Source organism: Lygodium microphyllum, chromosome 19 (genome assembly GCF_053477565.2).
Source record: "Lygodium microphyllum isolate KBCC chromosome 19, Lygodium_microphyllum_v1.1.10, whole genome shotgun sequence".
Taxonomy (NCBI): domain Eukaryota; kingdom Viridiplantae; phylum Streptophyta; class Polypodiopsida; order Schizaeales; family Lygodiaceae; genus Lygodium; species Lygodium microphyllum.
This window is the reverse complement of record NC_141153.1, coordinates 47,547,589-47,574,304: the sequence shown is the minus strand read 5'-3', so window position 1 is coordinate 47,574,304 and position 26,716 is coordinate 47,547,589. Positions and strand designations below refer to the sequence as shown.

At 43.8% G+C, this 26,716-nt stretch overlaps 1 protein-coding gene across 1 annotated transcript in view; it reads right to left on the bottom strand.

Annotated features, from left to right (window-relative positions):
• Positions 1–401: 401 nt before the first annotated feature.
• Positions 402–26,716, bottom strand: part of LOC148019832 (intraflagellar transport protein 172-like) — a 324,662-nt gene continuing 298,347 nt past the window's right edge. Inside the window, exons 43-46 of the mRNA XM_087700018.1 lie at positions 2,146–2,305; positions 1,957–2,012; positions 1,745–1,828; positions 402–1,364 (exon numbers count right to left, since the gene is read on the bottom strand). Coding sequence (XP_087556144.1) covers positions 1,194–1,364; positions 1,745–1,828; positions 1,957–2,012; positions 2,146–2,305 — 471 coding nt within the window. The 3' untranslated portion in view covers positions 402–1,193. The remainder of the gene's footprint in view (positions 1,365–1,744; positions 1,829–1,956; positions 2,013–2,145; positions 2,306–26,716) is intronic.

Below are 26,716 nucleotides of genomic sequence, written 5' to 3'. Positions count from 1 at the left end.
TATAGTTTAGGCTTTGACCCTATTGATGCCGATATATTTGATTTTATTTTAGTTACATCCTAGAATCATATTGAAAAAACATTTGAATATCTTGGTACATTCATAGAGCATGTTTATACATGTGTGAAGCTATGCTGTTGAATATATAAATATTGATACATAACACAAAAGTTTTGGGGTCTCTCATGATTGTTTTTTTGTGACTCCACTAACTATGAATCACTCTTGCTACATGAGACGTCCATGAACCCTAGCGTGGAGGGCCTAATATTAATTGTGACTCAATATTGTGTTTAGGGGAAACCAAAAAATTGAACAAAGAACAACTATTTTGTATCCAATGTGCATACTAGGGGTTCAAAATTCCCCACTTTACATACGTAAAGGAGATATTGTATCAATGCTATTCTGTTGGTTTTTTGTATTCTTTTCTTTAAGATGTGAAGATCAATTTGATCTCAAGAGCTAGCCAAATATGGCAGAAACATTGCTTACATTTTGGAGTATTCCAAGTCTAGCTTCATTGCGAGTGACGACTACATGTGACTCGGACTTGCAATCATGATGATGTCAACTGTACGAAAACGACGTACAAGTACCACGCGTAATAAAGACTTATGCGAGTCAACATCATCATGATGCCAATTATACGAAAGTGATCATCTACAAGTACCACCAGAATGAGAACTTATGCGAGTCAACATCATTGCATTATTTTCTATCGAACATTACCGCTCATTTCAATAAGAAATGAAAAATTTTAAAATGCATGTTGGAGATACTAACACCCAAGTTGATTATACATCCGGAAAGGGGTGCCAACTCTGGTGCAATGAGCATTCCCGTGAGATTTTGGTTTTTCTAAAGGCAAAGTACGTAAACCTCCTGAAAGAGAGCCGTCGCCATTCATGTCTCTGCACCTTCCGTCAGAGCTTCTATGCGTCCATGAGAGCTGCAAGGTACTTGCTTCTCACCCCCAGGCGCTGTGAGGAACGTTGATATACCACGCCAGCTCCTGTTTCTATGATTGATTGGGGCCCACAGGACATTTCGTGAGTGCTGTGAGGAACGTTGATATGCCATGCCAGAGCTTGTTTATATGATTGATTGGTTGAACCTGGCATAAGAAGTGAAACATGCACAGGTTGCAGATGCAAGGTGACACTAACAGCGCCAGCTGACCAAAACTCAAGCTACTGGTCTTCATGCGTGACTGACGCATTGCACCATGCGCACGCTCGAAAAGTGTTGGTAAATGTGGTCCAGTCATCCTTGTTTGCTTTCATGTGGCAGGCTGCGCAAGCAGCTTGCATTTCTGGATGCTGGAGGGGGTATCCTGTCACGCAGCATGGCTTGCTTTGGATCTGCCTCAACGAATAAACAAGCTTTTGGTTCAAGTAAGATAAGACTGAAAATAAAAGAATAGCATTATTTTGATGATGCCAATTAGTGCAGTCAGTTCTCTGACTCCTAACTGGAAAAAAAACATTCCAATTCATGTCCACTTTTTTGTTGGTGTGTGCCTAGGCACATTCAGCGTCAGGTATCTACACAGCGTAGCACCAACCAACGAATTCAGACAGCTAGGAATTATGCAAAGGGATTTAGCATTTCCGTTCCGGCATGAAGCTCTACCTTGTGCTGAACAGCTATGCCTAAGAAACGGTCAATTCTAAGCTTCAAAGTGTACCTTTGATTTGATCGACCTTTAGGTTATGCAAACAGCTCTAATACATCACCTGACCTTGCAATGCAAACAATACAGACTGGCTTCATAGATGGAATTTCCACAGTTTTCGCAATCTCTAGTCATCAATGATCTGTCCACCTGAAGCAAATAATGGGATCCTTTCTCAGTACGACCCATGCAAACTTCTTGATTTATAAATGTCCTTCCTTGGGGTGCTTGCATGAGTAAAAAGGTATTCTTTAGCAGACTAATGACATCATATGTACCTGTTGATTTACACTGAATTGAATGACCCATTCTTGTACTTCTTCCTGTTTTTCCACTGCACAGCATAATTTTCGAAACATAGGCCATAAAACATGTTAAAGAGTGGTGATATGGTTATGCAACATGTATACATTCAATACTGTCCGATTTCCAAAGTGAGCTTTCCTTAACACTTTTCAGGGGCTTACCGTCAACAAAATGAGTTTTTGGAACAAAAACATCATGGGGAATATCAGTATGTTTGAAGGTTGGATTCTCCAAAATGATTTTGGTGTCTTCTTCATCTATTGCTTCTGCTATGTCAAGGTATTGGTTAAAGTACATGAAGGCCTTGTCCTCCCAGTTGACCTAATTCAAATAGTAGATAAGAGTATTGCACCTTGATCGAAACAATCAAAACCAAACAAAAAGCTTACAGGATGTCTTACATTGAGAAGGCCTAGTTGTGAGAGCAAAAGGGCTAATAAAGTGCACAAAGATGTACAAACAACATGAGTAACAAATGTATGCTTGGGATAACAGAATGAAAGGATAATAAAATCTATGAATAAGCAAGGTATAATGAATCCTTGAGTGCAGTTGGAGCGAAGATGAATGCTTGAAGCAGAGGCATGAAAAGCCCACATAGACATCCGTGACTTAGGGTCTAGAGCTTGTGGGGTGCTGAAGGAGTTGGTGACACCACAAGCTAGTAAGAAGAGTTGGCTGTACTTGAATAGATCCTGGTGGGAGCACCCAACCAGCACTTGAGGTCAGAATTGTGCTGAAAATCTGTGTTTGGGATGCCTAGTGTCTGCACAGGATGAAGAAGAGCAAACATAGCACTTGGATGATGTGGCAGGCTGGAAATCAGCAGCAGCAACACCACCACCTTTTTGAGGTGAAGTTGTAGCAGTCCAGAGAAGTTGTTAGCCTGAATCAGCTGCATTTTGCAGGCTGGGCAGTTCTGATCAGCTTTTTGGATGATGCAGCAGTTGGGTGTTGTTAGGAGCAGGCAACCAACGAAAAAACTGTCGCATTTTACAGCAGAGCAGTAGTCTAGGAGATTGATGATGTTTGTTGTGAGAGGGAAGCAATGGTGGTATGTAGAGTTAAAGCTATGGAGTGCAAGAGGGTTGAGAGAGAGAGAGAGAGAGAGAGAGAGAGAGAGAGAGAGAGAGTATATTAACGTCTCTAAAAGGCCAATGTGGCCTATGAGACCAAAGCAATACATACAATGATGGTGTGTGTCTCATCTGAAACGAGAAAAGATGAAAAACATGCCTATAAGACTGAAAAAATGAAATAGTGTCCTATAAAAGGGAAACATGTCAATGATCTAAAAGTGAAAGTAGAAAAAGGAAAACTCTCCATCAATGAGATGTTTGTCCTCTAAGGAGGTGTATCTCTGCATGGCTGAGGTGTCTCAGCATCTGACTCCTGTGGCGTTCAATGATGGCTTTAATTTGTCTATGGTGTGGATGTCTAGGCCTTCGTCCGGGTGAACGTGGGCGCCTAGACCAGCTAAGTGCCACTGCTCTATCCAAAGGGACACCTACAGAAGATGAGGTCCAATGATGATGTACTCCTGTAGGCTGTGTGGCAGTAGTAGTGGTATCTGCCATACTCTGTCGTGTATCAGTGAAAAAGTCAGTGACTGCTCTCTGTCTATGTGAGCCGAGCTGTGGGGGCCTCCTACTCTGTAGAATTGTTGCTCTGCGCCTCTGGAGCTCGAAGAGGAAGAATCCCAAGCATCTCTGATCCTCAAACTGCATGATCCGTCTCAGGGGTCCAAAACCCTCTCGAAACAGACAACGGTATCTACCTCGTATATCATAATGTACAGTGCATTGGCAGATGTAGTGTTCCTCTGTCTCTGGCTCTCTATCGCATAGTGGGCATATGTGTTCCTCTATCTGTATACCCTCCCATTTGCCTGTCTCAATCCTCAGGTGGTGGGATGAGGTGCGGATCTGACCAATAACTGTGCGTAGTCCATGAGGCAGCTGTGTGTCCATGTAATTGGGTCGGGTGATGAAACCATCCTCAGATACCTGAAGGAAGTGGGTCTGGTAGTGTGCCATCCTCGTGCCATGGGGGGAGGGGGGTCGGATCCAGGTCTTCTCCGTATCTAACTTCAGTATGTCTGCTCTGATCACATGGTTTAGCTCTGATCGGCTTAGGTCAAGTGTATGGCAATCCAGGCTATAGTCAAAGGGGGGTAGTTTGTCAATCTGCAGCCCATGTAGACTCATCCATATACTCATCTGAGCATACCAACAATGTCTGTCACCATCTATTGCTAGTTGTCTAGAAGAAGCCAAGGCTAGCCGTGGGTATCTATCTTGGTGGAGCTCCCATAGTCTATGTATGAAAGTCACTGCCTGGACCAAGGCCTCAGCCACCATGGGTGATGCTCCCAACTCAGCTCTGATAATCTCATGTGGGGTCGAGCTCTTCGCTCGTATCATACGTGAGATCATCATGACCAGTGGTCTTTCCATATGCTCCCACCCGTCATAGTATTCCTTCTCTGGTCCATCCTGGTCTCCCAAAGGCTGTCTCCTCATGTGAAAGAGACTCGGACCCCAAATAGCTGCCCCATATAGGAGTGTGGGTGTAACCAAGGTGTCAAAAAGCCAAAATTTGGTGCGCGGCTCATGAAATTGTATGTGAGCACATTGCCTCTCCAATGCACCTAAGGCTGCATATGCTTTTGCCAAACGAGCCTCTGATGTCTCTCTCCAAGAGAACTGTGGTCCCTTCAATGTGACCCCCAAATAGACATAATGCCTAACCATCTCCACTGGCTCTCCATCCGGCTCCACCAGTTCTGTCCACATATTCTGAAATTTCATCTATGTACAACCCAAATAGTGTCGGTGAAAGTGGACAGCCTTGTTTCACCCCAATGGTGCTATTGACTGTATCTGAGATGCCCTCAGGTGTTCGTACTCTGCCCGTCATTGTCCCATACAAGGCATAGATACTCCACTGTATCTCTACAGGCACATCAATGTTTTGCATTCTTCTCATGAGTCTAGCACGTGGCACTGTGTCAAAGGCCTTGCGAAAGTCCATAAAACAGCAGTAGATCTTTTTCTTGAATGCCTTGCCTTCTTCGATGATTGCCCTCAATGTAAAGATATGGTCTAGAGTTTGTCAGAGTGCAGCAGTGCGGAAGCGTAGGACTGAGAGAGAGAGAACGCAGAGAGAGAAGAGAGAGAAAGAGACAGTGGACGATGAAGATCTGCTGTATAAAGAATGCTGAATACAAAGATATGTAGATATATACACGGGCGCAGTGCGCTGGACTGCGTGTCTCCACCTCGACGATGCAACCTGCTGTCCACCTCGAAGTCTGCTGCAGTCTGCACTGTCTGCTGTCTGAAATCTGTGAACAGAGACAGAATATGCGCGTCACCGGTCTGTAATCTGCGGCGAGCAGAGAAGTGTGTGTCAGACTGCTGAAAGTGCCAGGTATAAATAGCCGAGAAACGGGGGAAATAGGGCGCCAGAAATAGCCAGGCGGCTGCATTAAATGCAGCCGACTGGTTGCTGCAGCTGCGGATCGGCCTTGGACCGCCGATATCCCAACTGAGATTGGAGGAACGAATCAATCGTCTCGTTCCATGCACGCGGGGCTTGCTTGAGGCCATACAAGGCCTTCTTCAACCTGTAGACTTTCCCATCTGAAGAACCAAAGCCAGGAGGCTGCTCAACATAGATCTCCTCCTTCAAATCACCATTCAGGAAGGCCGACTTCACATCCAACTGATAAACAGGCCATCTCCTATGGCCAGCCAAAGCAAGAACAGCTCTAATGGTCGCCATACGAGCTGTGGGGGCAAAAGTGTCATGACAGTCAATCCCTGGGCGCTGTGCAAAACCTTTAGCAACAAGGCGAGCCTTGTGCTTATCCAAAGTACCATCACTGAGGTATTTGGTCTTGAAGACCCACTTGACTCCAATCACCTTCTTCTTCGGGGGGCGTGGCACGAGTGACCAAGTGCCATTCCTCTCAATAGCCTCCAACTCAGCTTCCATAGCTTTCTTTCATGGGGCGGACTGTAAAGCCTCCTTCACGGAGGTGGGCTCTCGATCCTGCATAACACGGGTCATCAAACAATAGTTGGAGCAAACAAGCTCCGTAGAATGTGCCTGGTGCCTTCGTGACCGCCGCGGACCATCCTGCGGTCCCCACTCCTCAGGAACCCCCTCGATCCCTGAATCACGGAGTGTGTCACGGGCCCAGCGAGGAGGAGGTCGAACCTCCCCTCGACGTTCTCCATCAACAGAAGACTCTGGAATATCCACCAGTGGTAACTCCTCAGAGGTGTCCGGTGGAACAGTAGACTCTGTGTCAGAAACAGAATCATAATCAAAAGGCACGGGCTCCAGTGGAACTGTAGAAGGAGCCCAACTCTCCCCTGGATCTCCAAGAACGGGATGCTCCTCACCCGTTGAAGTAGCCGGAACCTCCACAAACCGCACATCATGGCTAGTGTACACATCCCGCTTGACGGGATCATACAGTCGGTAGCCTTGGGACTGGGAGCTGTAGCCAACAAATACTTGTTTTCGGGAAGCTGCTTCAAATTTATCACGGTGAGCCTTGGGAATGTGAACATAGGCATCACACCCAAAGACCCGAAAGTAAGAAACATCTGGCTTCGTCCCAAAATAAGCCTCAAATGGGGTCATCCCTTCCATAGTCGAAGTAGGGGATCGATTAAGGATGTGGACGGCAGTAGCCACAGCCTCGGCCCACAGAACCTGAGGGGTCTGTCGGTGCTCCATCATGGTGCGCGCCATCTCGATCACACTGCGGTTCTTCCGTTCAAGAATACCATTTTCTTGAGGAGTGTGGGTATTGGCAAACTCCTGGTGAATTCCTCTATCTGCACAAAACCGAGCAAACTCATTAGACACAAATTCACCTCCCTTGTCGGATCGCAAGGTCTTCAACTTCCGGCCTGATCGGTTCTCCTCAAAGAGAAGCCAATCCTTGAAGTGCGAGAAAGCTTCTCTTGGCATTGTGAGAAAAAATGTAACAAGTCGGAAAACTCAAATAAGGGTTCCTCAAAGAATAAACAATGTGAAAAATACTTACATTAACCCCATCTATCTTGAGTACCTTTGAATCTATTGTCCTATAAACATTTGAAATCGCTCTCTATCCACAAGAATGCACATCACTTTGCAAGGGTACTTATTATTGGAGAAAGATATATGTTTTTTGAGGATTAACAATATCCTCATATGTGGTGTCCAAAAAGGTAGCCATGAGCCTGCCAACACTACAAATGGAAACATGTTACTAAACTAGACAAAGAAATAAAATAAAAAATAAGCAAAAAAAAGTAGTATTCTATTCAATGCACGTTTTTGCTTAGCCGTGTATATCACTAAGAGAATCATGAGGATAATTTCTCTGGTGAGTATATCAATATATATGAGGATGCAATGTCCTCTGCAAAGTGAAACGTTAGTAATAAATGAATATAACAAAGAAGTATACAATGCCAAAAAGTAGGCCCATGTCATCCTGCTGTAGTCATCCACGATCAGCATGAAGTACGAGCTCCCACGCAGGGACTCATTCCTCATAGGGCCACAGAGATCCGTAGGATACTAGCTCCATCGGTGAAGTAGACCGCCGCGAAGCTGTGTGGAGAATGGCATCCCTATGCTGCTTCCCCCATATGCAGGAGACACATGGCTGCTGGCTCACCACTATATCCGGCAACCCTCGAACAAGCTGTCCACGTGACGCCCTCCGAAGATAGTCATAGTTCAGGTGACCAAACCGAGCATGCCATAACTCGGACTGTGACTGAGAAGTAAGAAGAAGAGTAGAGAGGGCGGTGGAAGACTTCAGTTTGTAAATGCCGTTCTCCTCATATCCGGATGAGAGAACCTTCCTCGATCCACGATCAAGGACTCGCACCGTAGTACTGTCAAACTCCACCAAAAGGCCAAGGGAGCAAATCTTATGAACTGAAAGGAGATGGTACCCTAATCCAGGTACATGCAAAACCTCTGAGGTATGGGTACCACCTCGTCCATCCGGAATAAGCTGCATCTTACCCCGACCTGCAATAGAAATTGAAGAGCTGTCTCCAATGAGAATCTGCCCACGCGATGGTCGCAGCTGGGCAACACCATCTCATGAAGGAGTCATGTGCCGTGAGGCACCACTATCAACAATCCACTCTCGAGCTTGGGGAGCCGTCATCGCAGCATCAGAAGCATTCGGTGAAGCGTCCTCAATGACAGCTAGATGAAGAAATGCAGCTGATGAGGGTGCAGCCACCGCTCCAGAATCCTTGGTGTCCTTCTTCTTGGTGTCCTTCGTGTCTTTGTCAGGGCAATCCTTCTTCCAATGGCCAGTCTTTCCACAAATATGGCATGTGGAGTCTTTGTCCTTGTCCTTCTCCTTGTCCTTCTTGGACTTGTTATCCCCCTTCTTCTTTTTTTGGTCCTTCCCCTTCTTCTGAAAGGCTTGACCTGTCAGCGCCTCCGACTTGGAAGCATTCTGTCCCTTTAACTGTTCCTCTTGGTCCAAGACCATAGGAACCAACTCTTCCCACCGAAGAGTAGACTCTCGCCCCGAAGCAATAAGGGCAGAGTAAAATGTACCGAATCGTGGCGGCAACTGGGACAATAGTGTGATCGCCATGTCTTCGGAGGAAATCGGCTTCCCCGCATTCTGAACCTGCATCTGTAGCTGCCTTAGCTTGTTAATGTGTTCCCGTAGCGAAGAAGACTTATTTACGGACAAGGTCCGCATCTGTACCTCCAAAGAAACCCTCTTCATTAGGGTCATCCGATTGTACATCTGATCAAGCTCCAGCCATATCTCCCGAGCCACCGTCAAGTGCTCGATGTGAGCGATCACGGCTGTAGTGCATGATAGAAAGAGAAAGGATCGAATCCTGGAATTCAGTTTGTCCCAATGAGACTGGGCCTTGGCCAACTCCGCACGAGCATCGGAAGAGAGTTTGGACTCATCTCTTACCGAGGGCCGGTCAATCTCCTCCTGTACCAACTCCGCCAAATCATAGGACTCAAGGATGGCCAACATCATGACGCGCCAAATGCGGTAGTTGTCGCCGTCGAGCTTCTGATCTGTAGGAAGAGCCGGTAAGACAGGCACCTTCCGGTCCATAATCGCCTGGAACTCCAAGTCCATCTCTGTAGACATCTTCACCTGCAATGCCTTCACAAACGCAAAAGCAGCCCCCTCTGACTGGGAAAACTCAGCCTGCTAAGGCTCTTCCGCGTCCTGAAGCTTCTTCACCCGCCGGAGGCGATGAAAAAGCAAAACCTGCACTTGTAGGCTGAAAACTCAAACTTCCTCCGCGTCAAACAGCAGTAAACAGCAGCAAATCCACCACCTTTCCTGTGCACCCACACTCGTTCAGCCTTGTTCCAAGGCGCAGCCCTCCTATTTGCCCTTAAACGCAAAAAACGCAAATTTGTGTCGCGATGGAAACTCCTCTCCAGGTTGATTCTGCGCTCAGTCAGCCCTCAAACACTGCTCTGATACCATGTCAGAGTGCAGCGGTGCGGAAGCGTAGGACTGAGAGAGAGAGAACGCAGAGAGAGAAGAGAGAGAAAGAGACAGTGGACGATGAAGATCTGCTGTATAAAGAATGCTGAATACAAAGATATGCAGATATATACACGGGCGCAGTGCGCTGGACTGCGTGTCTCCACCTCGACGATGCAACCTGCTGTCCACCTCGAAGTCTGCTGCAGTCTGCACTGTTTGCTGTCTGAAATCTGTGAACAGAGACAGAATCTGCGCGTCACCGGTCTGTAATCTGCGAGCAGAGAAGTGTGTGTCAGACTGCTGAAAGTGCCAGGTATAAATAGCCGAGAAACGGGGGAAATAGGGCGCCAGAAATAGCCAGGCGGCTGCATTAAATGCAGCCGACTGGCTGCTGCAGGTCGGACTGCCACGTGGCAGTCCGACTGTGCAGTCCAACTGCACCAGGCCACCTGCTGCCCTGTGCTGATCTGATCTCTAACAGAGTTGTATATCCCCTCCTGAAGCTAGCCTGGCCTTTTGATCTCAGGCCATGCATCTTGGCCCATTCACTCAATGCTTGTTCCACGATAGAGCCATATATTTTGGCCAGCATGTGTCCAATCCTGGAAACGACTCATTAGGAAGCCCATCCCAGCTAGAACTTTTCCTACGTGCTAAATGGGACAGCACATCTTCCACTTCAGCCTCTAAGATATCAACTTCCATCAAATCAGCCCATTCAGGCTTAATCTGATTACTACCCAAGTCACAAATGTATCGACGAGCAAAGTGAACAGCATCAGAAAGAATCTCTTGTGGACCCAACAAAGATTTATGATAGTTGATGCGCATTTGAAAGATGGAGACACGTTCCGTAACCATATCACCTTGCTCATCCAACAAACGCACAATATTTTCCCGAGCATATTTATGGCGTAAATGACCAAAGAACTAATGAGATTGACAGTTATTGTCATGCAATGCTTTCGCATAGGCTAGCAATTTGTTTCCAGCCCATGTTGAGTAGCTTAAGGACCCATTAACTCGCCAATGTCACCAAGTCTGGAATTGTGGTTTGATGCCTTCAGATTGGAAGATTGTTGTGATTCAATTGTTGCCCAAGGTTCCTTCTTCGACTTCCTTGAAACAATGGAGACCCATTTTTATTATGGGCTCTTTGTATAAAATCTTTTCTTAAATCATTGCCAATAGATTGCAAAAAGTATTCCCACATTTGTTTCATCCATATCAATATGGTTTCATTAAGGGATGGAATATAATGCATAACATTTTGAATGTTCAATTGGGGATTGATTATGCCAAAGTCTCACACCAATTGGTTGTTATGCTTCAGCATGATCTTGAAAGGCATTTGATCATGTCGGGTGGTCTTTCTTGCAGCAGCTGATGTCTACCGTGGGATTTGCTCCTTGCATGACTTCTATTGTTGATACCATTAGTAAGGGTGCCGTGGCACGTATTGCACTTAATGGGGGGATCACATATGAAATTGCCTTCTCTTGTTCTATTTGGCAAGGGTTCCCTCTCAGTCCTTTGCCATTTGCCTTAGTTACTCACCTAATGCTCTCATTGTTGGATAAGTTGGTTGATTAGGGCGAGATCGTTGGTTTGTCTCTTTGCAGTGATGCCCAACTTTTGGGTCAATCTTTGGCTGATGATTTGGGCAATGGATATGTGGAATCTCTTTGCTTTAGCGTCGGGGATTCATATTAATGCTCAGAAATCTACACTGGTTTCCTGTACGGAGAGTTGTTTGCAAGCTTTGGGTTGGCAAGGAGTTGTGATTTCTAAAGGAGATATTACCGACACTTGGGTTATCCTATTGGTGTGGATGTAGGCTGTAGTTCCTTGCACCTTGCTTGACTGGATGTCATCCTGTATACATGATTGGTTTATGTAATAGAAATCTCAACATTGGCCTCTTCATGTGAAACTTAAAGTTGCTCAATGCATCATGATCAGTATGGTCTCATTTTTTCTGCTCTTGCTTCCTTGGACTAAGAAGTCTCTTTTGGAACTGGTTCAGCCTATCCACTTCATGTTGTGGAAAAAGAAAGGGAATCGTTTGGGCCAGGTATGGATTTCTCAGCAACATGTGACTACTTCTAAAGGTTGACACTTTTGTAGGCACTACGTGTGCAGAGTTATCCGTGGACAGATATTGCAAAATTTTTCATCGAAAAGATTGGTATCTCGCATGGTCACAAGGTTATTTAAGTTTCTTGGTGGCATGTGCTAAGTTCCACGAGGCCTATTAAGGTCTCCTGGTCTTTTCTTCTTTCTCATTTGATTGCATCTTGGCAAGAGATTGTGCGTTTTGCAATTTGGCACGCTCCTGATCTTTGTAAGTTGGAGAATTTACTGCAAGGAGAAGTGCTGGCTACCTCTAGGTTGTTGGACTTGATAAAGACTTGTAGCAAGATAAGTTTAATCCGATGCTCGCTTGGGGTTGCAGGCAGTCCATGATGGTGTCATTGTTGGGCAGCCCTGTTTTTATTTTTTCAGGCGCATTCGTCAATACTTTCGGGTGCCTCATGGCTATCATGACATTTGGTTGTCCTTACAGGAGAAGCTTTTGAGGTACTCTCCATTGTCTGCTTTACAACCATCGTCTCCTTGGAGGAATTGGATGTTTGTGCTTTCAGATGATTTTGAGAATAGGTCAGCTAATCAGATCTATCATTAGATGGTCGAGGTCAAGAGATGGGTCATGGGAATGGCCAATCACAACCAGAAAGACACAAAGTGTGTAGAGGCTTTAGTAAGTACCACCTACAAAGTGTGGGCACACCACAAACATGTGCTTGCATTGTTCTTTTCTTCATGGTGGTCATTTCCATGGACTTTGCTTGCATTAGTCAACTGGTTCTTTTCTTTATGGTCTCCCTCAAGCAAAGGTACAATCTTTGAGCTTTGAATGGTCTTCAAGATAGAAGAAATGTCTTCAAAAGCTTACACTATCTCCAAGGTAGCAGGCATGTCTTCAAGTTCTTCAAATGGAAACATGGATGGCACTTGAATGCTCACAACTCCATTTTTCCCTGCAAGTAGAGTAAGAACATCTTCTATGTGGTACAAGTGAGTAAAAATGACTGCACTTCTCTTTATGAATGGCATCTTCATGAAATACTTCATGTTTGTCATTGAAAATCAGCTCCAAATCTCTGATTTTCTGACCAGCAAAAGAGTTGAAACTTAATGTGTCAAAAGACACAAGAGATACCAGTGCCAAAAGGCACTATGTAAGTATCAGAAGATACTAGCAAATTTGAACTTTTGATATTGATCCTTTGCTTGATGAACCCGTTGGTTGAGTCCCCTCCTTGTTGGTAAAATCTTGCTGAACATTGAGTAAATACTCAAATTAGAGTGACAATACTCGCCTTGCCAAATGGAGGAAGAATGAAGCAAAGAATAAAGCTTTGGTGTTGATGCTACTGCTTGAGGTCTTCAAGACTTCAAAAAAAATCTTCAAAATATCCCAAATCTTTACTAAAACCTTCAGTTTCAGTGCAATCAAGGTGGCATTTAAGTGGTAGGAGAGAGGAAATGAAGAAAATGATGAGTTTTATGAGCTTGAGCTCAAAAGCTATGGCTTCCCAACTTAGGGTTTACAGCAACCATTGGTTTTTTGTCTACAACAGTGTGACGTAGCAGTATCTCAACGAGATCTCCAGTGGGAAGGTGCCTTAGATGTCAAGCTTTGAAATCCCTATGGTCTTGTCCAACATCATGAGGTAGGCGAAGCACGCAGACTGTACGATTGGCAACAGGCACTGTTTTAAAAACGAGAAGGAAATCACGCAATGCTGGGCATATAGATCAGCAATGTCAAGTTGTGATGTGCTAGGTAGGAGCGCAGGGAGTTCAAGAATGTTTCCCCAAAAGAGAGAAGAGATATGGCCTCTACGTGGAGATCCAACTTCTCGAAGTGAGCAGGGTCCTGTCTGGCTATGGCAGCCATTGAAGCTTCACTAAAGGTAAAGTGAAAATTGGAACCATGAGCTGACCTGAGGTTAGGAGAAGTTGGAAGAGTAGAGAGAAGAGCTAGGTTGAGCTAGGCCATGCCAAGTGAGCTCTAATACCATGTTAAAATGTCAAAAGGCGCGGGATCTAGAGCATGGCAAAAGCTATGGTGGATTGAAGATGAAGATTAAGTTCATGATGACATAGACAAAGACTTGACCCGTTACACAAGTGAATTAGGTTCCAAGATTGAGACTTGGACTCATAAACACAATCTTATGTATAAGACTGACAATGATCAAGACACTAATTGAAAGAGGAAAGCATCATGATATTGCATTCATCATATATGAAAAAGTGATAGTCAAGTACAATGCTTTATAGTTGTTGGATAGGTAGCAGTCTCCCTTTCTGTGTCTATGGGATTTAGTCTGCTTGCATGTCCTAAGCCCAAAACTGCCTCATACAAAGAGGTTGAGTTAGGTGTGATTGCAAACATCTCAACACTTATCAAGGTAAAGTGTTTATGTGGAGGTTGCTTATTGAGGGTCTTCCAACAATTGGGGATGTGTTGTGTACTTCCAAGATCTCCTGTGGTCATTGTGTATTTTGCACTACATGTGATGAGACGTTGCTTCATCTTTGTCTCTTGCCTTGTTGCTTGGCAGATTTGGAGTTTTGTTTCCCGTGTGTGGTCCTCAGCAACTCAATTGCAGATATTAGCTCATTTATGGATTATGGGATGCCTTCTATGTCCACCTTGCAATCAGATTATTTCTACCTTTTCCATTTCCTTCAATGGACAACTTTGTGGCATATATGGCATACTCGGAATGCCTTCATTTTTGATTCTGCCTTTGGTATTCATGGTCATGAGGCCCGTGTTCGTGGTTTTGTGTTATGGCAGATCTCCTCTATGGTTTCAGTTGACATGGTTCTTCTTGACATTGCTGTTCCTTGGCTAGATATTGTTCGCTCCACTCCGGCTGTCCTTTCCGTGTGATCTTTGTGTGTTATGGTTTTAGAGGCCTTTTGGCTTGATTTGTGTCTATTTTGTTTTTTTAGTTGATCTGATGGTTTGATGTAAATATTGCTTCTTAATTCAATTATCTTCACGAAAAAAAAAAGAGAAAGCTGAAAAGGATTGAGTGTATGTGCTGAACTGAAAGTGATAGAATGAATTGACAACCTTAGGTCTAAGGTAGACCTAACGCCTAACTCAATTAACTCTAGTATTAACTCTAAATGTGGTTATGTGTTCACATTGCAAACTAATTTACTAGAACATTGGGTGCATAGAATTGGCAAATTCTAAACCCTCCCCTGTAGTGCCAACATGATGGAAGTACAAGAAGATTAATCATCAAAGGGTAGTAAGCTCAAGGACTTTCGAAAAGCCTCAAACTTCTCACGAGGTAGTGCTCAGTGAAAGTTGGCAACATTTTCTTGAGTACAAATATATATCGAACTGATCTCCCCTACATAGCATCCCTCTTTGACATGATGGTAATGTACCTCAATGTGTTTTGTGTAAGCATGACACACAGGATTCTGTGCCATGGCAATAGCACTCTGACTATAAAAAAGAATGGGTGTAGGACTTGTTGAGCTAAAATGTGCTTTTTAGTTGATTAGCATTCTTAAACAGCCCCAAAACACAATTAATTAATGAAAAACCCTAAAAAGGGGAGTAGTCTGAGAGAGTTTTAGTGGTCCCCCAAAAACCCTAATTCTTTGGGCCACCCTCCAGCATCTATAAATAGACAGGCTCCCCCCATTCAGCCGTATTTGCATCTACGCAGGTTTCTCACCCTTGAGTGCAGATTTCAACCATCAGTCCACACGCACGTAGCTGTCCAGCCCCAACGACTGCTGCTACACTTGTTGCTACTATGTTTGCTCCTCCAGTGTGTAGGTGATAGTTGGCAGCCCATCTCCCTCATCACGCAACCCTTTGCTGCTGTGTTTGGACCTCTTCAACACCTGGTGGCAGCTGACAACTGCAGCTATAGCTTGTGTTTGGTGTCATCTTTCCAGGCGACAGCTTCCTCCATCAGGCAACAACTCCTCCACATCATGCGATAGCTGCTAGCCCTCTTGGACACCTGTCCAGCTTACATTTGTGCTCCACGTCCTGACACCTGCGTTTCCTGCATCCTGTCCATTCTACACTTGGACTGGTGGTCACAGATTTGGGATCCGTCTCCGGTGGACGTCACTCTTCGACACTTTGCTCTGCCCTTGAGTATTTGTAAACTCTACATTTGTTTACAGTATTCATTCACTTTAGAGTTGTGTTCTTCTCTCCCTTCTTGTGTTTGTGCTTGAGTTGCTATGTCTGAGTTTTGAGTTTTGTGTTTAGGGTTTGAGTTTTACTTTTTGTGTCCCTATCTGTCTCTTTGCGTTTTTGTCGTGGTCGTACACTCTGTGTTTTCTCAGTACAAACCCTAGTAGTTTTCTGCACATGGTATCAGAGCCGATGCTTTGTAAAGAGTATCCTGCGGATATTGTGGAGAGCTTGGTTTTGTGCGAGGCACACAATAGGACTCGTAACCAAATCACAATGTCACAGACACCTTCTTCTCTAGTTCCTATGATGTCCTATCAGGCTTCTCCATCACTGGAGGCCTTGAGACATCATTATGGACTCAGTGAGAGGAGGATGACATTCCACCTTTACCGTTACCTTCTTTTTCTACTCCTATTCCAGATTTCATGGACATGATAGAGGAAGACTTTGAGGAATACTATCGCAATAAATACAGTGATGTTTACACCCCTCCTACCAGTTTTACTACCACGTTTGGACCGGTTGGTGAGTACTATTGCAATAAGTACAGTGATGTTTACACCCCTCCTACCAGTTTTACTACCACATTCGGACCGGTTGGTGAGGTTGGCCACCTCTTCAATCATGAAGGATATACCGCATTCGGAACGTTTGGTGATCCATCTTCATCATCTCAGCCAAGTCCAGTGTCAGGTTTGTACAATCCTTTTCAGTTGTATGAATCAAAAACTCGCCCGTTTCTTCTTTTGAGGTACAGAATCCGGATGGCTTTGCGTATGTGAACTTCAATAGAGGGGGCTCTTGAAGTACACGTAATTCAGGTACATCTACAACTTTTGTTTCATTTGAGCAAGTAACACACACTTCTCAATTCCCTCCCCTCCCACCCTCTTTTACATCACACCTTGATCACCTCTCATCATCTTTCCAAAACCTTGGATTCCACTCCACGTCTGCATCACACACAGTAAGGGTTGGATCTTCCATCTAGGCTCCTAACACTTTCTCATTCTCCACCCCATTCTCTACCTCTTTGCACCTTGGTACTTCGTTAGTGGGAATGTCACCCTTTAACACAGTGCCTCTCACCTTTCAATGAGCACACCCATAGCACCTTGGATGACTGTGATGGGCATCCCCCTCACTACCCGCAAATTCACATCTCACATGACCACTCAGATGTCGGGGTTCCCATCCTTAGCTTATGGTGCGTCTTCACACTCTTCTTGGGTTACACCTACGTAGGGATTCCTATCTTCTGCTCCATGTGTTCCCATCCCACCTCCTTGGGTTACTCATGTGGCTACCATTCCCATGCGTAGTCAGCCCATCCCTATCTATGGATCCACCTTGCACACTCACCATAAACTTGGTGGGCAATCTGGGGCCCATTCTCAAGTGTACTCCACTCCCCCATCCTAGCCATATTAGAGTTTTCCCCATTATCCATCACCTAGCACTATCATCTTGTTGCAATGGCCAAACATGCCTTCATGGATAAGACTCGTTTTAACGGGTCGAATTTTAAAACTTGGTCAAATTTCATGCAATAAGTGCTTGAGTCTTAGGGTCTTTGGGACCTCGTCCTTGGTCTAGAGCCTATGCAGGACCCTTGACTAGCTCACCTTGACCACATGCATCAATGGAGAGTCTGCAATGCCACAGCCAATGTTGAGCTGATGCACGGATTACTTCCTAAGTTTCACTCTCAGTTACAGCACTTCTCGCTCGCGTAAGAGCATTGGAGTCACCTTTTGGACTGCGATGTGGCTAGAGATCGTACTTAGTGCATAAATCTCAACTTTGAGCTTCAAGAGTTCTCTATTAAGGAAGGGGATGATTTGAAAGTCAAGTTGGCTAAATATAGGCGGGAGTTCGCCACTACTGGCTCTTCAAAGGCAGACAACGATCAATTTACATTCTTCTTGGATACGTTGCCCAAAAAATACTTTAATTTCATTGAATACATCATCTCACAGCCTAGATTGCCGACCTTCTATGAGTTAGAGTGTTAGTTCTTGCGTTACGTGAGGCTACATGATCAAGTCCACAAGAAATCCTCATCACAGCCCTATTCAGAGCAGAGGGGGTTGGTTGCCTCTTCTTTGGGAGGGGAAACCAAGAGTAGCAAGAATTCGCAAGATGCGAACGCAAGCCAATCCAAGGGTGACACCTCTTCCTTAGACGGAACCAAAGAATCAAGATCTATCTAGTAGCAACTCCCTAAGAAAAATAGGTTTTGCATACACTACCAAAGATCCGGCCATGTGGATGAGGAGTATCGCTCCAAGGCCCAAGGTCTCCTATCTAAAAAGGCTCAGCAGACCGCTGCGACTGCACAGTCCAGTGGGGCTATGCGTCCTGCTTCTGCTTCATTTGCTCCCTTAGCACTAGTCGTTGCTGGACATGTGGCATGCGAACAGCCTCAGAAGACAGTCTCTTTTACTATCCGTGAGGGATTGTGTGATTGGTTTGTTGGTTTCGATCCCATTGCACTTCATGCATTCATCTCACCTCCCTCTCCACCTCGTCAGGCGTTTCATTGGCAAAGATCTGCTACTAGGCGTACGCGATGGTAACCACACTCTTAGACTAGCATCTCTAGGTTTTGTACTCTTTAGAGTTGGGCCCATAGGATTCATTGTTCTTAGCTTTTCCATTCTTATGTCTGCCATTTCATTTACTCACACACATACACATTCATTGTATTGTACTTCCAGTTAGCTTTTTCTATCTATTATGTTTTGCTTTGGAGCATCTCACTACTGACCTTTGTGCTTGCAGATTCTTATCTCAATTGTATTTCAGTCGGGCTAACTTGTAGGTTTGATTTGGTCCTTTGTGGGCTGGACACGTGGGGCTGCATGTCGTTTCTTTCATGGTTTCATTATCCTAGGAGTGTTTGCTCTTCTTTTAGCTTGGAGGCTTCCCCTCTCGAGACGAATCATGTAGCATCTCTCTTGATGCTATTACGGCGGTGACTTTTACCTTGCTCTTTTAGGAGGATTCTTCATTCTTTTCATCATTATCTTCATTCATTCATCATGGTTCTTGGCACCACATAAAGATTGACATGAGGCTCCTCTTCCCCCTTCGGTATCTATATGTAGGTTGAGATGGGTTTTCTATCTTTCTTGGTATTCTATAGGCTTCAGCACTTTGTCTTTGACGCCGGCTTCTTCGCCCTTGTTGTACCTTTCCCCTTTGCATTGCATGATTTCATCATCATTGTACTAGGACACTTGGGTAAGTGAATAATTTCCCCATGAGGGACACTGTCCAAGTGGCACGTGCTGTATGAGCATTCTTCAAGATGTAGTATACTTTGTATCTCATTGTGCAGAACACCACTTGAGTGGATCCTAAGCTATTTCCATCGACGGTTGTTGTCACCACACCACCATACTCCATCACATAGATACCTCATCTCACCTTTTTTCCTTGTCATCGATACCCTCGAGTGGATGGGTAAGCTTGTACTGTTTTGTGATGTGTTTGGTATACCCTCCCTTCTTCCATATTTTGGGTCACTGTTACTCGATTGGCCGCTCCCATAAAATTTAACTCACTTTTAAAAAAATAGAAAAAAAGTTCAATGTGGTTTCATGTAGGGCTTGGTAGGCCACTGGGCCGCTAAAATGCACCCTTTGTCCAATGTCTTGTTCTCTCTGGGGTGAGTACTGTTAAAATATCGAGGATGTCACGAGGACGTGAAAATTTGATGCTTTGCTTTTATTTAATTGACATTTGATTAAAGGATTAATCAAATGTGCAATTAAAAGATGCACATGTGTTGCACATGTGAGGTGCAAGCTACTTTTTCACAATTGAAGGCCCAAGGATCCTGTGAAAAAGATGGGTGTCAAAGGCAAAAGTTGTAACAAGTTACACTTGTTAGATTCTAGGTGAATTTTGGTGTCAGTTTTTCCCTAGGACCATTAATTGGCTCAGTGGTGATACTAGGGACTAGGCATTAATTAATGGATTAATGCTTGTCCAAGGGTCAATTAATGCATGGGACCACTTTGGGTTGCAAATGGCCTAGCCAATTAATTTTTGGATGGGCAAGGTCAATTTTCTCGGCTTGAATTAAGGGCTGAATTAATTTTCAGAATTAATTAATTCTGAAAATTAATTAAATGGTTGGAAATTGCTGAAACTGGATTAAGAAAGCTGCCACTTGGCAAAACTTTCCCATGCAAGTGGGGGAAAGGCTAAATAGGGCTGAAGGGAGTGGGAAATCTCGTTTTTTTATTTTGGAGCTGTTGCAAAGAGGTGTTGGATTGTTGCTGCCAGCTTTTGGGGTCAATTTCCAGCCATTGGAGACCATTTTGGTGATGGAGATCGCATATTCTTGACCTTGGGAAGCTGACAATTGCTGCTGATTCACTTTCTCCTGAAGATCACAGTCTTTGATGCTCCTATTGTTGTTGGTGCATCCGTTCGGGGCTGGTACAGCAGGGCAGCAACTGATTTTGATCAGTTCTTCACGACAAATCTCAAAATTTTCTCTCTTTACAGCATTCTCTCATCTTCTTCAGCCTATGCTCAGCCATTCTCAGCAATTCTTAGCCATTCGGAGGAGATCTCAGCCATTTTTGGTGGGCTAATCTGTAATTTTTGCAGTAAATCCTAATTTACAGCAGAAATTAGGGTTTAGTAGCCACCTTGGGATCCGTGCTAGAGATTGAAGGCTCAAGGGACTTAAATCAGCACTAATAATTGAAGATTAGCAAGGGATTTCAAGAGCCAGCCCATCTCGAATTGATTTGGGGCAGCATTTGGCCAGCCAAGGGTCAAATTGGAGCAGAAGTCCTAGGTGAATCAAGGGGCAAATGACCCAAAAGGCTTGCTGGTCATTTATGACAGCAAGAGCAATTGGTTAGCTAGAGGAGATTGAAGAATCTCAAGTTGTACTCCTTCCAATTGAATGAAAGCTAAAGAAATACCGCAAGGGGCGCTAGTTTTGGGGCCAACAAGGAGTCTACTGTCCAAGAATGTTATGGTAAAGTGTGTATTTCATTTTATGTGCATTTATTTATTGCTGCAATTAACTCTTAAATCAGGTTATCACCACCCATTCCAAGAAGGAAGGTTGGTTTCAAGGTTCCATTGCCGGGATACATCAAATCTCTTGATTTGGTGGGCCCGAGGCACCTGATTGTGCTAGTGTTGATCTTGGTGCTCAACTGAGAAATTACAGCAAGATGTCTTTATACAGTGGGATGCAATCAAGCAGTAATGATGCCTCTCATGATGCACATTCACATGGGGAAGAAGGAAATGCAATGCCTAGGCCCTGATCTTGGACAAGGCATGAATCATGGAAAACATGCTGCAAATGTGGCTGAAGGCCAAGATGTTGGATCCTCAATGCAGAAAGAGGATGATGATCAACAAGGGGAAATGGAATTCGATAATGCATTCAATAATCCAATGAGGGAAGCAGCCAATATCTTTGCTGAATTGGCAAAAGATCCTCAGTTTACTCGGTTTTTGAACACTCCTACGAAGGACAACAGGGGCAAGAAGAGAAAATCTTCTTCTAGAACTTCGGGACAGCAAGATGCACCGAAGGACAAGCCAAAGCCTTCTCAAGATGCTCCTAAAGATGCTCATGGTGAAAAGCAGTTGGTGCCAGTTGGGCAAGAATGTAAATGGTTTAGTAGACTTGTGCTTCTAGATAATATAATTTTAGCCAAGGCTTATATATGTAAAGTTACAACATGTTTATAATTATGATTTGCGAGAATTAAAAAAGAGATTCCACACTTTCTCAAGTACTCCTTCATATGTGGAAATATCAAAAGGAGCCTTCTTTCTCTCTTTTTATTAAAATTCATTAAAAGGCCTTTGTGGCGGGCCCTAACTTTGGCATACAATAGGAAATTTCAAAAGTTTGTTATGGGGGTTGGTTTAGTGAATCAACAAACTAAGTACCCCAGCAGGTCAAGGGTCCAGAGTACCACCTGATACTCAAGGGGGAGCTAGCACTTCCACTCTTCTAGGAATGGACAGCTCTCGTGTATAGTGGATCTCGGATGTATTCAATATGCATCCAAGGTACTGTGCTGACAGTATGTCTGCCATGAGGTCACTATTCAGTGTACTAGTCACTATAGTATGTATGCAAATGGGTATGGTTTTCACTGCAGCTCTGAAATTGTACATTTGCATCAGGTTATGATCATGAGAGACTGATTACTGAGTGCTGGTTTTCAGTGTATGATCATTAGTTTCAGTGGTATTTAGCTGGTTCTATGGACAGCAGCAACATGTGTGTTGAATGCCATTGACAATTCAGCCATGGTTTCCGCTCGGTTTATGCTTTACTATGGTTGTTCTAGTCAGCACTGTTGAGAAACAAGAGTTTGGGATGCATTCGATGAGTTTCTGGCAATAGTTCTGAACTATTGTTGAGCTTTATGCTATGTTTATGCCGGCTGGAAATTTTCAGCAAATGGTGGGCATAAGAGATAGTTAGCCAGCAGTGGCCAATGTTGTGTTGACTATGATGCCTTGTGAAAATTCCAGTGCAATATTGTTTGCTTTGACACATTACAGTGCAATCGAGGACGATTGCAAGGATTTCAAGGGGGTGGTCTATCACGAGGACGTGAAAATTTGATGCTTTGCTTATGTTTAATTGACATTTGATTAAAGGACTAATCAAATGTACAATTAAAAGATGCACATGTGTTGCACATGTGAGGTGCAAGCTACTTTATCACAATTGAAGGCTTGGCCAAGGACCCTGTGAAAAAGATGGGTGTCAAAGGCAAAAGTTGTAACAAGTTACACTTGTTAGATTCTAGGTGAATTTTGGTGTCAGTTTGCCCCTAGGACCATTAATTGGCCATTAAGTGTCAATGGATTAATGCTTGTCCAAGGGTCAATTAATGCATGGGACCACTTTGGGTTGCAAATGGCCTAGCCAATTAATTTTTGGATGGGCAAGGTCAATTTTCTGGGCATGAATTAAGGGCTGAAATTAATTAAATGACTGGAAATTGTTAAAAATGGATTAAGAAAGCTGCCACTTGGCAAAACTTTCCCATTCAAGTGGGGGAAAGGCTAAATAGGGCTGAAGGGAGAGGAAAATCTCGTTTTTTCATTTTGGAGCTGTTGGAAAGAGGTGTTGGATTGTTGCTGCTAGCTTTTGGGGCCAATTCCCAGCCATTGGAGACTATTTTGGTGATGGAGATCGCATATTCTTGACCTTGGGAAGCTGACAATTGCTGCTGATTCACTTTCTCCTGAAGATCACATTCTTTGATGCTCCTATTGTTGTTGGTGCATCCGTTCGGGCCTGGTACAACATGGCAGCAATTGATTTTGATCAGTTCTTTGCGACAAATCTCAAAATTTTCTCTCTTTACAGCATTCTCTCATCTCCTTCAGCCTATGCTCAGCCATTCTCAGCAATTCTTAGCCATTCGGAGGAGATCTCAGCCATTTTTGGTGGGTTGATCTGTAATTTCTTGGGATCCGTGCTAGAGATTGAAGGCTCAAGGGACTTAAATCAGCAGCTGATAATTGAAGATTAGCAAGGGATTTTAAGAGCCAGCCCATCCTGAATTGATTTGAGGCAAATGAGCTACAAAAGAAGTCCTGGGTGAATCAAGGGGCAAATGACCCAAAAGGCTTGCTGGTCATTTATGATAGCAAGAGCAATTGGTTAGCAGGAGGAGATTGAAGAATCTCAAGTTGTACTCCTTCCAATTGAATGAAAGCTAAAGAAATACCGCAAGGGGCGCTAGTTTTGGGGCCAACAGGGAGTCTATGTCCAAGAATGTTATGGTAAAGTGTGTATTTCATTTTATGTGCATTTATTTATTGCTGTAATTAAGTCTTAAATCAGGTTATCACCACCCATTCCAAGAAGGAAGGCTGGTTTTAGAGGATGCATGCTAAGGAGGATCACTGATGAGCACATAGATAATCATAATGAGACATAAATATTGACAAAGAAGAACAACTGATATTATCCAAATATAATGCAAGTACAACTGATGAGAATGTTTGATAGATTGAGTGGGGGATGAGTGCCTTTTATGGGCTTACAGTAGGTGGTACTAGTAGATGAGGAAAGGTGGAAAGTGACTGTGGTATTCACCAACTGTGGTTTTAATAAACCATGCATACATGACCTAGTCTAAGGCTCTATTTGCAATGTGTCTTTGCCTTGTTTGTTTCTTACACAGAGGCTATGGTGGATGTGATTGCACATTTCTCAATACCCCTCCTTAATCACAACCAAGAAAAGATATAGAATATACAGAGGCTGTTGTGAGTAGAACCTTGCTAATTGTAGACATGGAAAGAACCAATCATACAAAGCTAGAGGCTATTACAAGGCCTCACTAAGTATGTAGAGGCTGTAGTGTGCAGAGGTTACATGAGGAATGTAGGAGCTTATGGTGGGAACATTAGGCAAGTCCATATTTTAAACTTAAAAAAAGTCTATCAGAAAATGAGCTACAAAAGAGGGACTGATGAGCTCTATTCTTTTGTTCTTGGGGTTCTTCTTCTTCTTATTCTTCATTGTTGTCTTCATCTTCTTTGACTGTAGCAAGATATGCTCTTTGAGACCTTTTCTTAGCATAGTAAAATTTCTCAATATGCCCAGTTTTCTTACAAAAGTCACAGACTATATTCTTCTTCCCTTTCACATATAGGAATTGTTGGTCTCCTCTTGGGATGCTTGTTTCTCCCTTGCTCTTGATCTTCTTTTCCCCTTCCGGGAGAGGCTTTGATATCCACAAGCTTCGGCTTTGGCATGTTGATTAATGTGGTAGACACATTATCAAAATCAGGTGGAAGACTCTTGAGAAGCACTCCAATGCAAATGTCTTCATCCATCTTCAAGTTGATTCTTGCAAGTTGTATTAATAAGCTTTCCATATAATTCAAATGAGTTGCAAGTGAGGTATTACTTTGCATGTCAAGCCTAAAAAATTCAATCAGTAAGCCATATTTGGAGGATTTTGAATGAGCTCCAAATAGGGTTTCTAATTGATTCCGTGTCGCGTAAGAGCTTTCACAATCATCAACATGATAAATATAGTTGTCATCAAGTTTGAGTTTGATAATAGAATGAGCCTTATCATCATTTTTATCCCATATGATTGAAAGTGCAGCTTCCCTTGCTTTCTTCCTCTTGACCACTTGTGATTGACCACAAGCCTTTCTTCATCAGGATCAGCTTGATCCTAGTTGCTAGGTATGGAATCCGACACCGTTGAATTGGCATGAGGGTGAATCTTTTCCCATTTGTTGGTAGGAGTAGAAACAAACAACTCAGAATAGTCCAGCAGAAGAGTTGAATTTGAGTGTGTCAAAGGACACAAGGGGATTAGTGTTAATCAACGCCAGGTAGTATCAGATACTATGTAGTTGAAGCACTTTGATGTTGATCTTGATGTTGAATCTTCTTCTTGTTGATTTGAAGTGGTAGATTAGCTGAGAACTCAGTGTTGTAGCAGATCAAAGAGTCAGTGACATTACTGAGCCAAAGGAAGTAGGAAAATGAAGTAAAATTTGAGCTTTGAGATTAATGGCTATGGTTGCCCTCTTTAGGGTTTTGACAAGCGACTGATTTTTTGCTGATTGCAGCATGTATAGATGATTATATTGCAAGAGATTTGATGGGGAGGTAGATTAGATAGTAGGCTTCAAAAGCCCCATGGAAATCGTCAGCAATGTTGCATGCATGGACTGTGCAGGCTGTACGAATGGACTGTAGGCGTGAACAGGCAGCGACTGGGAAACCATGCAATGCTGGAGAGGAGAGCCACCAATGTCACACTTTAAAGTGATAGGAAGGAGCACCCTGAGTCAAGGAAGAGTTTCCCAAAAGAAAGCCCGAGTTGAAACGGCCTGGTTTGAGAGATTCAAGCCCTTCACTGAAGGTGGGTAGCTATAGAGGTAGGTGAGAGATTCGTGGGAAAGTGGAGGGAGCCAAAAATTCAAACTGGAATGACTCAATCAGTGGCCTAATGACTCATTAACTTGAAACCCACTTTGATACCATGTTAAAATATTGAGGATGCATGCTAAGGAGGATCACTGATGAGCACATAGACAATTATAATGAGACATAAACATTGACAAAGAAGAACAATGATATTATCCAAACATAATGCAAGTACAACTGATGCGAATGACTGATAGAATGAGTGTAGGGATGAGTGCCTTTTATAGGCTTACAGTAGGTGGTGTTGGTAGGTGAGGAAAGGTGGAAAGTGACAATGATATATTCACCAATTGTGGTTTTAATAAACCATGCATACATGACCTAGTCTAAGGCTTGATTTGCAATGTGTTTCTTTGCCTTGTTTGTTCCTTACATAGAGGCTATGGTGGATGTGATTGCACATTTTTCAACAAGTACTTGGACTCCCTTGGTAAGATTACCATCGCCTTTGTAGGGCTTGGTAGGCCACTAGGTAGTTGACGTGCACCCTTTGTTCGATGCCCTGGCTGCTTTGGGGTGGGATGTCTCCGGGTAAGTAAAAATCAAAGTGGTTGGCCTAACCTTTTGGCTCAGTTTTGGGCTTGAGAGGGGGTGTTGAGCTAAAACACGCTTTTGAGCTGATTAGCATTCTTAAACAGCCCCAAAACACACTTAATTAATGAGAAACCCAAAAAAGGGGAGTGGTTTTAGAGAGTTTTAGTGGTCCCCCAAAAGCCCTAATTCTTTGGGCCACCCTTCAACATCTATAAATAGATAGCAGGCTGCCCCCATTCAGCCTTGTTCCCGTCTATGCAGGTTTCTCACCCTTGAGTGTAGATTTCAGCCATCAGTGTGCACACACGTGGCTGTCCAGCCCTAGCAATTGCTACCACACGTTCTGCTATTGCGTTTGCTCCTTCAGTGTATAGGCGACTGTTGGCAGCCCATCTCCATCATCAGGCGACCTTTTGTTGTTGTGTTTGGACCTCTTCAACACCTGGCGGCAGTTGG